Source organism: Oncorhynchus nerka, linkage group LG14 (assembly GCF_034236695.1).
Source record: "Oncorhynchus nerka isolate Pitt River linkage group LG14, Oner_Uvic_2.0, whole genome shotgun sequence".
Taxonomy (NCBI): Eukaryota; Metazoa; Chordata; class Actinopteri; order Salmoniformes; family Salmonidae; genus Oncorhynchus; species Oncorhynchus nerka.
In genome coordinates, this window is record NC_088409.1 from 17,844,234 (window position 1) to 17,858,344 (window position 14,111).

Consider the following 14,111-nt stretch of genomic DNA (forward strand, 5'->3'; position numbering starts at 1 on the left):
GAAAGATCTTGTCCTCAGTTTCATGGTGTTTCACCATACTGGTGCCCATTTATGAGGACAATATGGACCGAGCTACAACACGTGTTCACATGGGAAAGATCTTGTCCTCAGTTTCATGGTGTTTCACCATACTGGTGCCCACACAGCTTTATGAGGACAATCACCACATACTTGGTTTCATGCCCATACACAGCTTTATGAGGACAATATGGACCGAGCTACAACACGTGTTCACATGGGAAAGATCTTGTCCTCAGTTTCATGGTGTTTCACCATACTGGTGCCCACACAGCTTTATGAGGACAATATGGACCGAGCTACAACACGTGTTCACATGGGAAAGATCTTGTCCTCAGTTTCATGGTGTTTCACCATACTGGTGCCCACACAGCTTTATGAGGACAATATGGACCGAGCTACAACACGTGTTCACATGGGAAAGATCTTGTCCTCAGTTTCATGGTGTTTCACCATACTGGTGCCCACACAGCTTTATGAGGACAATATGGACCGAGCTACAACACGTGTTCACATGGGAAAGATCTTGTCCTCAGTTTCATGGTGTTTCACCATACTGGTGCCCACACAGCTTTATGAGGACAATATGGACCGAGCTACAACACGTGTTCACATGGGAAAGATCTTGTCCTCAGTTTCATGGTGGTGTTTCACCATACTGGTGCCCACACAGCTTTATGAGGACAATATGGACCGAGCTACAACACGTGTTCACATGGGAAAGATCTTGTCCTCAGTTTCATGGTGTTTCACCATACTGGTGCCCACACAGCTTTATGAGGACAATATGGACCGAGCTACAACACGTGTTCACATGGGAAAGATCTTGTCCTCAGTTTCATGGTGTTTCACCATACTGGTGCCCACACAGCTTTATGAGGACAATATGGACCGAGCTACAACACGTGTTCACATGGGAAAGATCTTGTCTTTTGGTGTTTCACCATACAATTTATGAGGACAATATGACCGAGCTACAACACGTGTTCACATGGGAAAGATCTTGTCCTCAGTTTCATGGTGTTTCACCATACTGGTGCCCACACAGCTTTATGAGGACAATATGGACCGAGCATGTTCACATGGGAAAGATCTTGTCCTCAGTTTCATGGTGTTTCACCATACTGGTGCCCACACAGCTTTATGAGGACAATATGGACCGAGCTACAACACGTGTTCACATGGGAAAGATCTTGTCCTCAGTTTCATGGTGTTTCACCATACTGGTGCCCACACAGCTTTATGAGGACAATATGGACCGAGCTACAACACGTGTTCAGGACATTTCACACCATGGGAAAGATCTTGTCCCAGCTACAACAGTTTCAGGTGTTTCACCATACTGGTGACACAATATGGACTTTTCATGAGATCTTGACACCATACTGGTGCCCACACAGCTTTATGAGGACAATATGGACCGAGCTACAACACGTGTTCACATGGGAAAGATCTTGTCCTCAGTTTCATGGTGTTTCACCATTGGTGCCCACTTTATGAGGACAATATGGACCGAGCTTGTTCACATGGGAAAGATCTTGTCCTCAGTTTCATGGTGTTTCACCATACTGGTGCCCACACAGCTTTATGAGGACAATAACCGAGCCAACACGTGTTCACATGGGAAATCTTGTCCTCAGTTTCATGGTGTTTCACCATACTGGTGCCCACACAGCTTTATGAGGACAATGGAAAGTGTTCACATGGGAAAGATCTTGTCCTCAGTTTCATGGTGTTTCACCATACTGGTGCCCACACAGCTTTATGAGGACAATATGGACCGAGCTACAACACGTGTTCACATGGGAAAGATCTTGTCCTCAGTTTCATGGTGTTTCACCATACTGGTGCCCACACAGCTTTATGAGGACAATATGGACCGAGCTACAACACGTGTTCACATGGGAAAGATCTTGTCCTCAGTTTCATGGTGTTTCACCATACTGGTGCCCACACAGCTTTATGAGGACAATATGGACCGAGCTACAACACGTGTTCACATGGGAAAGATCTTGTCCTCAGTTTCATGGTGTTTCACCATACTGGTGCCCACACAGCTTTATGAGGACAATATGGACCGAGCTACAACACGTGTTCACATGGGAAAGATCTTGTCCTCAGTTTCATGGTGTTTCACCATACTGGTGCCCACACAGCTTTATGAGGACAATATGGACCGTACAACACGTGTTCACATGGGAAAGATCTTGTCCTCAGTTTCATGGTGTTTCAATATGGACCGATAACACGTGTTCACATGGGAAGATCTTGTCCTCAGTTTCATGGTGTTTCACCATACACAGCTTTACCGAGCTACAACACGTGTTCACATGGGAAAGATCTTGTCCTCAGTTTCTATGGACCCACACAGCTTTATGAGGACAATATGCTACAACACGTGTTCACATGGGAAAGATCTTGTCCTCAGTTTCATGGTGTTTCACCATGTGGTGCCCATTTAAACAATATGGACCGAGCTACAACACGTGTTCACATGGGAAAGATCTTTCCTCAGTTTCATGGTGTTTCACCATACTGGTGCCCACATTTGAGGACAATATGGACCGAGCTACAACACGTGTTCACATGGGAAAGATCTTGTCCTCAGTTTCATGGTGTTTCACCATACTGGTGCCCACACAGCTTTAAATGAGGACAATATGGACCGAGCTACAACACGTGTTCACATGGGAAAGATCTTGTCCTCAGTTTCATGGTGTTTCACCATACTGGTGCCCACACAGCTTTATGAGGACAATATGGACCGAGCTACAACACGTGTTCACATGGGAAAGATCTTGTCCTCAGTTTCATGGTGTTTCACCATACTGGTGCCCACACAGCTTTATGAGGACAATATGGACCGAGCTACAACACGTGTTCACATGGGAAAGATCTTGTCCTCAGTTTCATGGTGTTTCACCATACTGGTGCCCACAGCTTTATGAGGACAATATGGACAGCTACAACACGTGTTCACATGGGAAAGATCTTGTCCTCAGTTTCATGGTGTTTCACCAAAAAACACGTGTTCACATGGGAAAGATCTTGTCCAGTTTCAGTTTTGGTGTTCCATGACATGGGAAAGATCTTGTCCTCAGCCACACAGCTTTATGAGGACAATATGGACCGAGCTACAACACGTGTTCACATGGGAAAGATCTTTCCTCAGTTTCATGGTGTTTCAATAGGTGCCACACAGCTTTATGAGGACAATATGGACAAAAAAGATCTTGTCAAGTTTCATGGTGTTTCAATACTGGTGCCCACACAGCTTTATGAGGACAATATGGACCGAGCTACAACACGTGTTCACATGGGAAAGATCTTGTCCTCAGTTTCATGGTGTTTCACCATACTGGTGCCCACACAGCTTTATGAGGACAATATGGACCGTTCACTACACGTGTTCACATGGGAAAGATCTTGTCCTCAGTTTCATGGTGTTTCACCATACTGGTGCCCACAGCTTTATGAGGACAATATGGACCGAGCTACAACACGTGTTCACATGGGAAAGATCTTGTCCTCAGTTTCATGGTGTTTCACCATACTGGTGCCCACACAGCTTTATGAGGACAATATGGACCGAGCTACAACACGTGTTCACATGGGAAAGATCTTGTCCTCAGTTTCATGGTGTTTCACCATACTGGTGCCCACACAGCTTTATGAGGACAATATGGACCGAGCTACAACACGTGTTCACATGGGAAAGATCTTGTCCTCAGTTTCATGGTGTTTCACCATATGGACCGAGCCCACGTGTTCACAAAGATCTTCCTAGTTTCATGGTGTTTCACAACTGGTGCCCACACAGGAGGACAATATGGACCGAGCTACAACACGTGTTCACATGGGAAAGATCTTGTCCTCAGTTTCATGGTGTTTCACCATACTGGTGCCCACACAGCTTTATGAGGACAATATGGACCGAGCTACAACACGTGTTCACATGGGAAAGATCTTGTCCTCAGTTTCATGGTGTTTCACCATACTGGTGCCCACACAGCTTTATGAGGACAATATGGACCGAGCTACAACACGTGTTCACATGGGAAAGATCTTGTCCTCAGTTTCATGGTGTTTCACCATACTGGTGCCCACACAGCTTTATGAGGACAATATGGACCGAGCTACAACACGTGTTCACATGGGAAAGATCTTGTCCTCAGTTTCATGGTGTTTCACCATACTGGTGCCCACACAGCTTTATGAGGACAATATGGACCGAGCTACAACACGTGTTCACATGGGAAAGATCTTGTCCTCAGTTTCATGGTGTCTCACCATGGTGCCCACACAGCTCACCATGTTCACATGGTCTTGTCCTCAGTTTCATGGTGTTTCACCTTGGTGCCCACACAGCTTTATGGGACAATATGGACCGAGCTACAACACGTGTTCACATGGGAAAGATCTTGTCCTCAGTTTCATGGTGTTTCACCATACTGGTGCCCACACAGCAATTTATGAGGACAATATGGACCGAGCTACAACACGTGTTCACATGGGAAAGATCTTGTCCTCAGTTTCATGGTGTTTCACCATACTGGTGCCCACAGCTTTATGAGGACAATATGGACCGAGCTACAACACGTGTTCACATGGGAAAGATCTTGTCCTCAGTTTCATGGTGTTTCACCATACTGGTGCCCACACAGCTTTATGAGGACAATATGGACCTACAACACGGGGAAAGATCTACATGGTGTTTCACAGGTGTTTTATGAGGACAATATGGACCGAGCTACAACACGTGTTCACATGGGAAAGATCTTGTCCTCAGTTTCATGGTGTTTCACCATACTGGTGCCCACACAGCTTTATGAGGACAATATGGACCGAGCTACAACACGTGTTCACATGGGAAAGATCTTGTCCTCAGTTTCATGGTGTTTCACCATACTGGTGCCCACACAGCTTTATGAGGACAATATGGACCGAGCTACAACACGTGTTCACATGGGAAAGATCTTGTCCTCAGTTTCATGGTGTTTCACCATACTGGTGCCCACACAGCTTTATGAGGACAATATGGACCGAGCTACAACACGAGTTCACATGGGAAAGATCTTGGCCTCAGTTTCATGCAATTAGATGACTATTTGAGAATTTCAGTGTTGTTGGAACCAAGTGCATTGTGTTGAGGGTCCATTACTACAGACAGCAGCAGAAATAAACCCACTACTCATTCAGCTGTTCCCCTAAGTGCTCTTTCAGTGCCCTTTTCTCCATGTTCAAGGAAGTCCTCTCTTTTGTTTGTAATTAGTGGGAACATCTGGTATGATCACACATCCACTTGAACAACAAGCCACTTGATATTCACAGATGGATAAAACCTAGCAGGTAGCCTCATAGTTAAGGCATTGGGTCAGTAACTGAAAGATTGCTGGTTCGAATACCGGAGCCGACAAGGTGAAATAAATAATCTGTCACTGCCCTTGAGCAAGGCACTTAACCCTAATTGCTCCAGGGGTGCTGTACAATGGTGACAATGGCCATGATTCCACTCCCTTCGGGTGTCTTAGGGGGAGTTGGAATATGCAACCCCCCAATGAATTATTTATGTTGCTTTGTTTTTGCATTATTATAAGGTCGTTCAATGAAATACGCTGGAGCTTTTGTTCTATTCAACATATTCACATGTTCTTAGTGATATTTTTGGTGTCTTACAAACCAATTGATCATCAAATTGACGTTTGACTTGCATTATCATAGACTTCAAAGGAGATTGTTGATGCTCAAAAAAAATATTCAAGGAACTGAAATGATTCATCCTTTTTGGGATCTGCACAAGTTTTCAGAAATGTTTAGTGGTCCTACATAATCCCCCCTACCTGCCATCTCTACCTGTGGGGTCTCACCATCACCAGTTCCAACCTTCTAGCATCTCATTGAGCCTAATGCGGACCACTGTCTGTTGTAAATGGGCACCAATACATGTAATTGCCGCAGCAGCAGCAGATGTTTCATGTTTTTCTGTATTTTATTGCCATGCTTTATTATGCAACAGATCCCTCCCTACTCCCACCTCATTCTCCCCTTCTCCTCATCCTCTTCTCCACCCCCTCCCCTCATCATCCTCTTCTCCACCCCCTCCCCTCATCCTCCTCCCCTCCTCTGCCTCCTCTCATCCTCCCCTCCGCCTCCCCTCTGCCCCCCCATTCTCCCCTCGTCTGCCTCCACTCAGCCCCCTGATTCTCCCCTCCTCCTCACCCCACATTCTCTCCACCTCCATTCTTCCTCCCCTTCTCCCCTCCTCCTCACCCTCCCATTTTCCCCTCCCCTTCTCCCCTCCTCTGCTTCCCCTCATCCTCCCCTCCTCCACCTTCCCTCTGCCTCCTGCCTCCCATCCCACAACGAAAACCTGTCGCAAATAATTAAATCAGCTCATTGAGGGACACCTGTGCTACCATTAGTGCAGCGCTAGCCAAGCTTTATGCTCACAACAGTGCAATCCAAGCCAAGCCATTGTCTCTCCAATGCACCCAAGTGGTTCTCCATCCAATATTTGTTAAGCTGCGTGCTTTGTCTAATGTAAAAACCCAGGCTCTATTTGTCTCCTCTGTGTTCCGGTTGATCTATTTAGTGACTGAGATGTGATATTGCCTCTGTTATTGCCGCTACAATCACACTCTAAGGCCGTGTGTCTGAAAAAGTAGATTTGGAGGACGGCTCGTGAACAAAAACGCTCTTGCTCTTTAATTCAGTCCGAGTGATGTGCTGGGCTGCTGTAGGTACAGTGGGTCCATAAGAAGACAAGTTGCTCAGGGAGGTATCACTTTCAGACTTAAATTGTGTGTGCTGCTAATACACCCACTGTCGTCTCTCACGGTCTAACCTCCCTGTACCTTCTGCATTAAGAGGAGGATCTTGCTGTATGTTGCTGCATCTCTGTGGCTCAGTGATGACTAGAGCTGTGAACAATGTGTGGCAACTGTGGTCCAGCATAATGGGGGAGCAAATATGAGTCAGATGAGCCGTTGTGTAACATTATTTGTAAATGACAAATAGAGCAAGCCATGAGCCCACTAAACGCACTAGACTGCATGGCACTTAGGAATACAATGAGCCCAAGACCTTAGTGTTTGGAAACACTATGAAGAAGGATGTTACATTATGCAGACTTGGTTGATTCTACTACAAAATCTGTCTGATTAGGTATCTGTGTGTTTTAAGGACATCGGACTGTGTATAGGGTACATGTAAGAAAAGCATCAAACTTTTTTGTTTTCTCAAAAATCTGTATACGTACTGTATATATATATATTGCTTCATATCAGTTTTACAAACACATTTACATCAAATACATCATAATAAATATAGCTGTTGGGGACAATGATTTTTTTTGTTTTCTGATAATTGAGATGGATTTAGTGGTGGTGCGTCTGTTTCTATGAGGAGTACTCCTCGTACTCCTCTGCACTGCGGCGTCCGAAATCCATCCAGCCCAGGTAGTCTCTGTCCTTTATCTTGTGGCTGGGACCGGGACCGCTGGCTCTGCTGCTCAGAGACGAGCTCCTCTGCAATGATCCTGGAACCAGGGAATTTGAGGGGTTACTTTTCTCCAGCACAATCCTTCAGCTTTTTACCAAAGAAATGGCGCTTGTGCATTGTTTGAATCCCAGATTGCCCTTTTAAATACTACATTATATTCTCATGGATATAATATATATTTCTGTCTGGCACAGAGACAGATGTCACAGCATCTCTACTGTAACAGGCACTGGAGTCTCCTGTTGGTATAACCTTATTCATTTGATTGTATCATTAGATGAAAGAACATAATATAATTATTCCTAGAAAGCATCCCGTCCTTATGACTGTTTGGGATCAGGATAACACAACTCCTTGGTATGTTGGATCAGAACATGTTTCTTAACCATTTTCTGTTCCAGGGATCAGGGAAGACTTATTGGATTAAAACAAATGAACACTTGTTAATTGACTAAATCAGTGTTGGCTAGCTATCTGATGGAACCATTCAGCATCATCCGCTCAGCATCATCCCAGGGACTGGTGCCGGCCGTCATTATGAATCCACTGGAGACACTGACTGTTTCATTCTTTGGCATGTACTTCTGTGTGTAAATGTTAATTATTATGTGTGTAGATGTTCTGGCCCTCTTCAGAGGAGTTACGGGTATCTACAAACCGCACTAACCTACACAACGTTCTGGCCCTCTTCAGAAGTTAAGGATATCTCTGGCCTCTTCAGAGGAGTTAAATATCTACAAACCGCACTAACCTACACAACGTTCTGGCCCTCTTCAGAGGAGTTAAGGATACTCTTCAGAGGAGTTAAGGATATCTACAAACTGCACTAACCTACACGACGTTCTGGCCCTCTTCAGAGGAGTTACGGGTATCTACAAACCGCACTAACCTACACAACGCTCTGGCCCTCTTCAGAGGAGTTAAGGATATCTACAAACTGCACTAACCTACACAACGTTCTGGCCCTCTTCAGAGGAGTTAAGGATATCTACAAACTGCACTAACCTACACAACGTTCTGGCCCTCTTCAGAGGAGTTAAGGATATCTACAAACCGCACTAACCTACACAACGTTTGTAGAGTTCCTTTTAAAATGGCAAAATATAGCCATTTATTTGATTGTGTCTAAAAGTCCCGTTTGAGCAGGGCCAGACAACAGCAGCATGACACAGCCATGACTGGGTTGTGACACAACACCCAGAGAGATGAATGATGACAGAGGAGAGAGAGGAAGGATGGAGGGAGACTTTCTTTCTCTAACAATCTCATATTTCTTCATCTCTCTGTTACGTGATGAAAACCACTGGAGGGAAGGCCTCCTCTGTCTGGATAATTCCCACTATCGACTTTCTCCTCCATGGCTGTCTCTCGTACTGTGGGACTTCTCTTCCTTCTCAGAGGAAAAGTGCTTTAACTATAGAGATGGGATAGCTATCAGAGTGGAGATGATGCCAATCCAAAACTCATACAAGGTTACTGTCCTGAGTCCCAAATGGTACCCTATTCCCTAAATAGTACACTACTTTTGATCAGAGCGCTATGTGCCCTGGTCAAAGTAGTGCACTACATAGAGAATACGGTGACTTAATACATGACTTAATATAATTGGTGACTTAGTTCATGAGTCAGGGATACTAGGATTGTGATAACATACAACCCTAGAATATGATATTTAGGTACAAACCTTTAACATTGGTCTATTTTACTTGAACAAACATTTAATGATGTTTGATGCCATGGCTTACCTTTCCTGGATATCAATCTTGCCAGTAGTTCGCGCAGGCTGGTGCGGGGGTCCTCTGCCTCGTCCTCTGCCGGTTTGGAGAAGGGGATGAGCTGGCCACTGGAGGGTGCTGAGCGGGTGTGGCGTGTGTGTTGGGGAGACATAACGCTGTCGAGCTGGGGGGGCTCAGGCTTGTCCTCATCCTGCGAGTGCGATGGGCGCCCCAAACTGCTGCCAGAGAACGCAGCCAGCAGTACACATACACAGATGCCTGCATTCATTGCTGACGGAGGGGACACAGAGAGAGGGAGGGGGCACAGAGAGAGAGAGAGATGGACAGAACATCAGAAAAGATTAGCATCGAAAGAGAACATGAATTAACATCTCTGCATAGATCTGTATTACATTTGAGTCTATTTAAAAAAAGACGTTTTACAAGGAATACCATGATATTTTTTCTCGTGACACAACTGAAACCTTTTTGTTGCATTATGCAGCACAGGGGTAGAAGGCAATTAGCCAAAACGATACATTTTGTTCAAACAAAATTAATGTGCCCTTTCCCACCCAATATGAATTGACCAGTCATATAAGTTGTAGGGAAGTAATACTGATGGATGAGTCTTTCCTGTTGAAATATAATCCTGGAGGAAAGAACCAACACAATTAGGCAGCGGTCCATGTTATCGGCTTCTTCAGCTTCCAGTCAGGAGAATTAACTTTTCTACCATAAAACGCCTCAGAGGCAGAAAAAACAGACTCTTCTCTGTTTAAAGAGCCATTGAAAAGTACTCTCCCGGGTGAAGATGTCTTCATACCAGCAATGGACTAGTGAATAATTCATGTAGATTCAACATACAAGAACTGTCTGGGTTGTATAGAATTAAAACAAATATAGAAGGACAGCATTCCAAAGGAAGGTTTATTCAGGCAGCAATAATACATCAGATATTCAACAGGAGTCAGGACACACCATCATTTCTCAAACTAGCTACAGTGAATGAATGTCCATACATTAATTCAAGACAGATTTCATATGAAAAACACAATTACGTCCTCACATAATTGACTGGAACCCAGTTGGATTATTGACCTGAACTTAAACCCTGTACTTCAATTGTAGAGAACCCATTGTGCAAGGAATCAGTCCCATGCTGATTGTTCATTAAGCTTCTTTACTGATAACCACAGCGACCTCACAGCAGAAAAATAAATAGCCACACAAAGTTCAATTACCTTCAGTCAGTCCACACAGGCTGGGCTCAACAGTCTGATAACAGTAGAGGAGAGGAGTGTACAGTAGAGGGAGTACAGCTGGAACAGACAGCGGGACACTTCTCCTGAAGGTGCAGGACTGACCCTTATATACCCGGAGTGGGGGGGCCGGTCCCTGGAGCGGAGCGTTTGCATCCTGTCGTGTATTTGCTCATCGCTGACGCAGTAACGGGATAGACGCACTCTCCGCCTCCTTCAGAGAGGGACAGGGCACCACCCTGGACCTACTACACTCCCCACGCTCCTCTCTCCTCTGATGCTGACGCACTAGGGAACAAGAGGGGGAGAGGGTCAAAGATCATAACAACCACTCCCCACACCCCCCTCCCCCAAAAACAAGGTCGTATTCATTAGGACACTTTTTTTTATATTGGGTGTGTTCAGGTATAATCTCATCGTTTCAGTCCATTTTCTTCCGTTTGGTTCCTAATGAATATGACCCAGAAGTAAGCCCCTCTCCTAGACCCCAGGCAGCAGCCTCACCACCCCCCACCCCATCAGCCTCCGTCTCCAGACAGTGATAGGCTAATCCTTCTCCCTCATTAGAGAGACTGCTGCCTGATTAATATGGGGATGCACATCTGGCTGTGTGCCTGGGAATGAAACACAAGGCACGATCTCTTAAAGGTCTTTTAAAGTTGTCTAACTGAAGGACATGGAGATTATGTTTCTTCAGGATTACGTTCATACCACAGGAGGTTGGTAGCACCTTAATTGGGGAGGAAGTGGTAATGGTTGGAGTGGAATAAGTGGAATGTTTTCAAATACATCAGACACATGATCTCCATGTATTTAATACCACTCCATGTTTTGGACATTATTATGAGCCATCCTCCCCTCATCAGCCTCCTGTGATTCATACACTGTATCGTTAGAGAATTAAACAGTCCTCCCCTCATCAGCCTCCTGTGATTCATACACTGTATCGTTAGAGAATTAAACAGTCCTCCCCTCAGCAGCCTCCTGTGATTCATACACTGTATCGTTAGAGAATTAAACAGTCCTCCCCTCATCAGCCTCCTGTGATTCATACACTGTATCGTTAGAGAATTAAACAGTCCTCCCCTCATCAGCCTCCTGTGATTCATACACTGTATCGTTAGAGAATTAAACAGTCCTCCCCTCATCAGCCTCCTGTGATTCATACACTGTATCGTTAGAGAATTAAACAGTCCTCCCCTCAGCAGCCTCCTGTGATTCATACACTGTATCGTTAGAGAATTAAACAGTCCTCCCCTCAGCAGCCTCCTGTGATTCATACACTGTATCGTTAGAGAATTAAACAGTCCTCCCCTCATCAGCCTCAGCCTCACTGTATCGTTATTAAACAGTACAGCCTGTGATTCATACACTGTATCGTTAGAGAATTAAACAGTCCTCCCCTCAGCAGCCTCCTGTGATTCATACACTGTATCGTTAGAGAATTAAACAGTTCTCCCCTCATCAGCCTCCTGTGATTCATACACTGTATCGTTAGAGAATTAAACAGTCTTCCCCTCAGCAGCCTCCTGTGATTCATACACTGTATCGTTAGAGAATTAAACAGTCCTCCCCTCATCAGCCTCCTGTGATTCATACACTATATCGTTAGAGAATTAAACAGTCCTCCCCTCAGCAGCCTCCTGTGATTCATCAGCACTGTATCGTTAGAGAATTAAACAGTCCTCCCCTCAGCAGCCTCCTGTGATTCATACACTGTATCGTTAGAGAATTAAACAGTCCTCCCCTCATCAGCCTCCTGTGATTCATACACTGTATCGTTAGAGAATTAAACAGTCCTCCCCTCATCAGCCTCCTGTGATTCATACACTGTATCGTTAGAGAATTAAACAGTCCTCCCCTCAGCAGCCTCCTGTGATTCATACACTGTATCGTTAGAGAATTAAACAGTCCTCCCCTCATCAGCCTCCTGTGATTCATACACTGTATCGTTAGAGAATTAAACAGTTCTCCCCTCAGCAGCCTCCTGTGATTCATACACTGTATCGTTAGAGAATTAAACAGTCCTCCCCTCAGCAGCCTCCTGTGATTCATACACTGTATCGTTAGAGAATTAAACAGTCCTCCCCTCATCAGCCTCCTGTGATTCATACACTGTATCGTTAGAGAATTAAACAGTCTCCCCTCATCAGCCCCCTGTGATTCATACACTGTATCGTTAGAGAATTAAACAGTTCTCCCCTCCCCTCATCAGCCTCCCCCTGTGATTCATACACTGTATCGTTAGAGAATTAAACAGTCCTCCCCTCATCAGCCTCCTGTGATTCATACACTGTATCGTTAGAGAATTAAACAGTCCTCCCCTCATCAGCCTCCTGTGATTCATACACTGTATCGTTAGAGAATTAAACAGTCCTCCCCTCAGCAGCCTCCTGTGATTCATACACTGTATCGTTAGAGAATTAAACAGTCCTCCCCTCATCAGCCTCCTGTGATTCATACACTGTATCGTTAGAGAATTAAACAGTCCTCCCCTCAGCAGCCTCCTGTGATTCATACACTGTATCGTTAGAGAATTAAACAGTCCTCCCCTCAGCAGCCTCCTGTGATTCATACACTGTATCGTTAGAGAATTAAACAGTCTTCCTTTTGGTTCTCCTCCTGACCCTATACTTGCATCTCAAATATCTATCAACTGAATTACTGTCTTTGTTCAATCAAATCCTTTGTCCAGCTTCTATGATTAGTGGAGGAAACATGCTTCCTGTACTTTGAATTAATATACAGTATTCAGAGTATCTAATATTCCGATTATCTTTCATTTCACCCAGTGAACACTATTTTATAGGAATGTAGTTTTATCTTACCATAATACATCCAGATAGTGGTTTTAAATATAGGTTCCTTTAATATTTGTTTAACTAACACATTACTCATTGCTGTTGTAACATTATTTAATTCATTGTTCTTAAGCCCAGTTGACTTTTCTAACGAGGGAAATTAGAATTCCACTGTACACCAATTAGCTGTCCCACGGGGATGTGGGATTCAATCTCAGATAAACAGGAATAGTGGTGTATCTACACTCTCCCCTGTGTATTTTAAGCATGGTCCTCTATGTAAATGGGTTAGCATTAGCGATTCGTTGCTCTTCAGAATGTCATCGGCAGGTGGTTGTCCTCTTGGAGTGATATGGCTGTTACACGGAACAAGCTGCCACTCAGCTCTGCACGCACAGAGACCGAGAGAGAACAGACCCTTGTTGTTATAACAACAACAACATTAAGGAGAAAGACAGCATCTAGAAGAACATCAGTAACATCACCTACACAACTTAAAGAGCTGATATTGTTTGCATCCCAAATAGCACCCTTTCCCATATAGTGCACTACTTTTGATCGGGGCCCATAGGAGTCTGGTCAAAAGCAGTGCACTACAGGGCAGGGGTGTTCAACTCTTACCCTACGAGATCTGGAGCCTGCTGGTTTTCTGGTCTACCTGATAATTAATTGCACCCACCTGGTGTCTCAGGTCTATATCAGTCCCTGATTCGAGGGGAACAATGAAAGAGAAAACACAGTGGAACTAGTTTGTGGTCCAGAGTTGAGTTTGAAGGCTTCGGGGAATAGAATGAGATGCACCCAAACTTTCTGAT

At 44.7% G+C, this 14,111-nt stretch overlaps 1 protein-coding gene across 1 annotated transcript; it reads right to left on the bottom strand.

Annotated features, from left to right (window-relative positions):
* Positions 1–7,273: 7,273 nt before the first annotated feature.
* Positions 7,274–10,607, bottom strand: ccka (cholecystokinin a). Its single transcript, XM_065027092.1, has 3 exons — positions 10,478–10,607; positions 9,264–9,524; positions 7,274–7,555 (listed from the first exon to the last, which is right to left on the bottom strand). Exons 2-3 carry the CDS (start codon positions 9,520–9,522, stop codon positions 7,416–7,418), a joined length of 399 nt encoding a protein of 132 aa, XP_064883164.1. The 5' UTR covers positions 9,523–9,524; positions 10,478–10,607; the 3' UTR covers positions 7,274–7,415.
* Between the last annotated feature and the right edge of the window lie 3,504 nt (positions 10,608–14,111).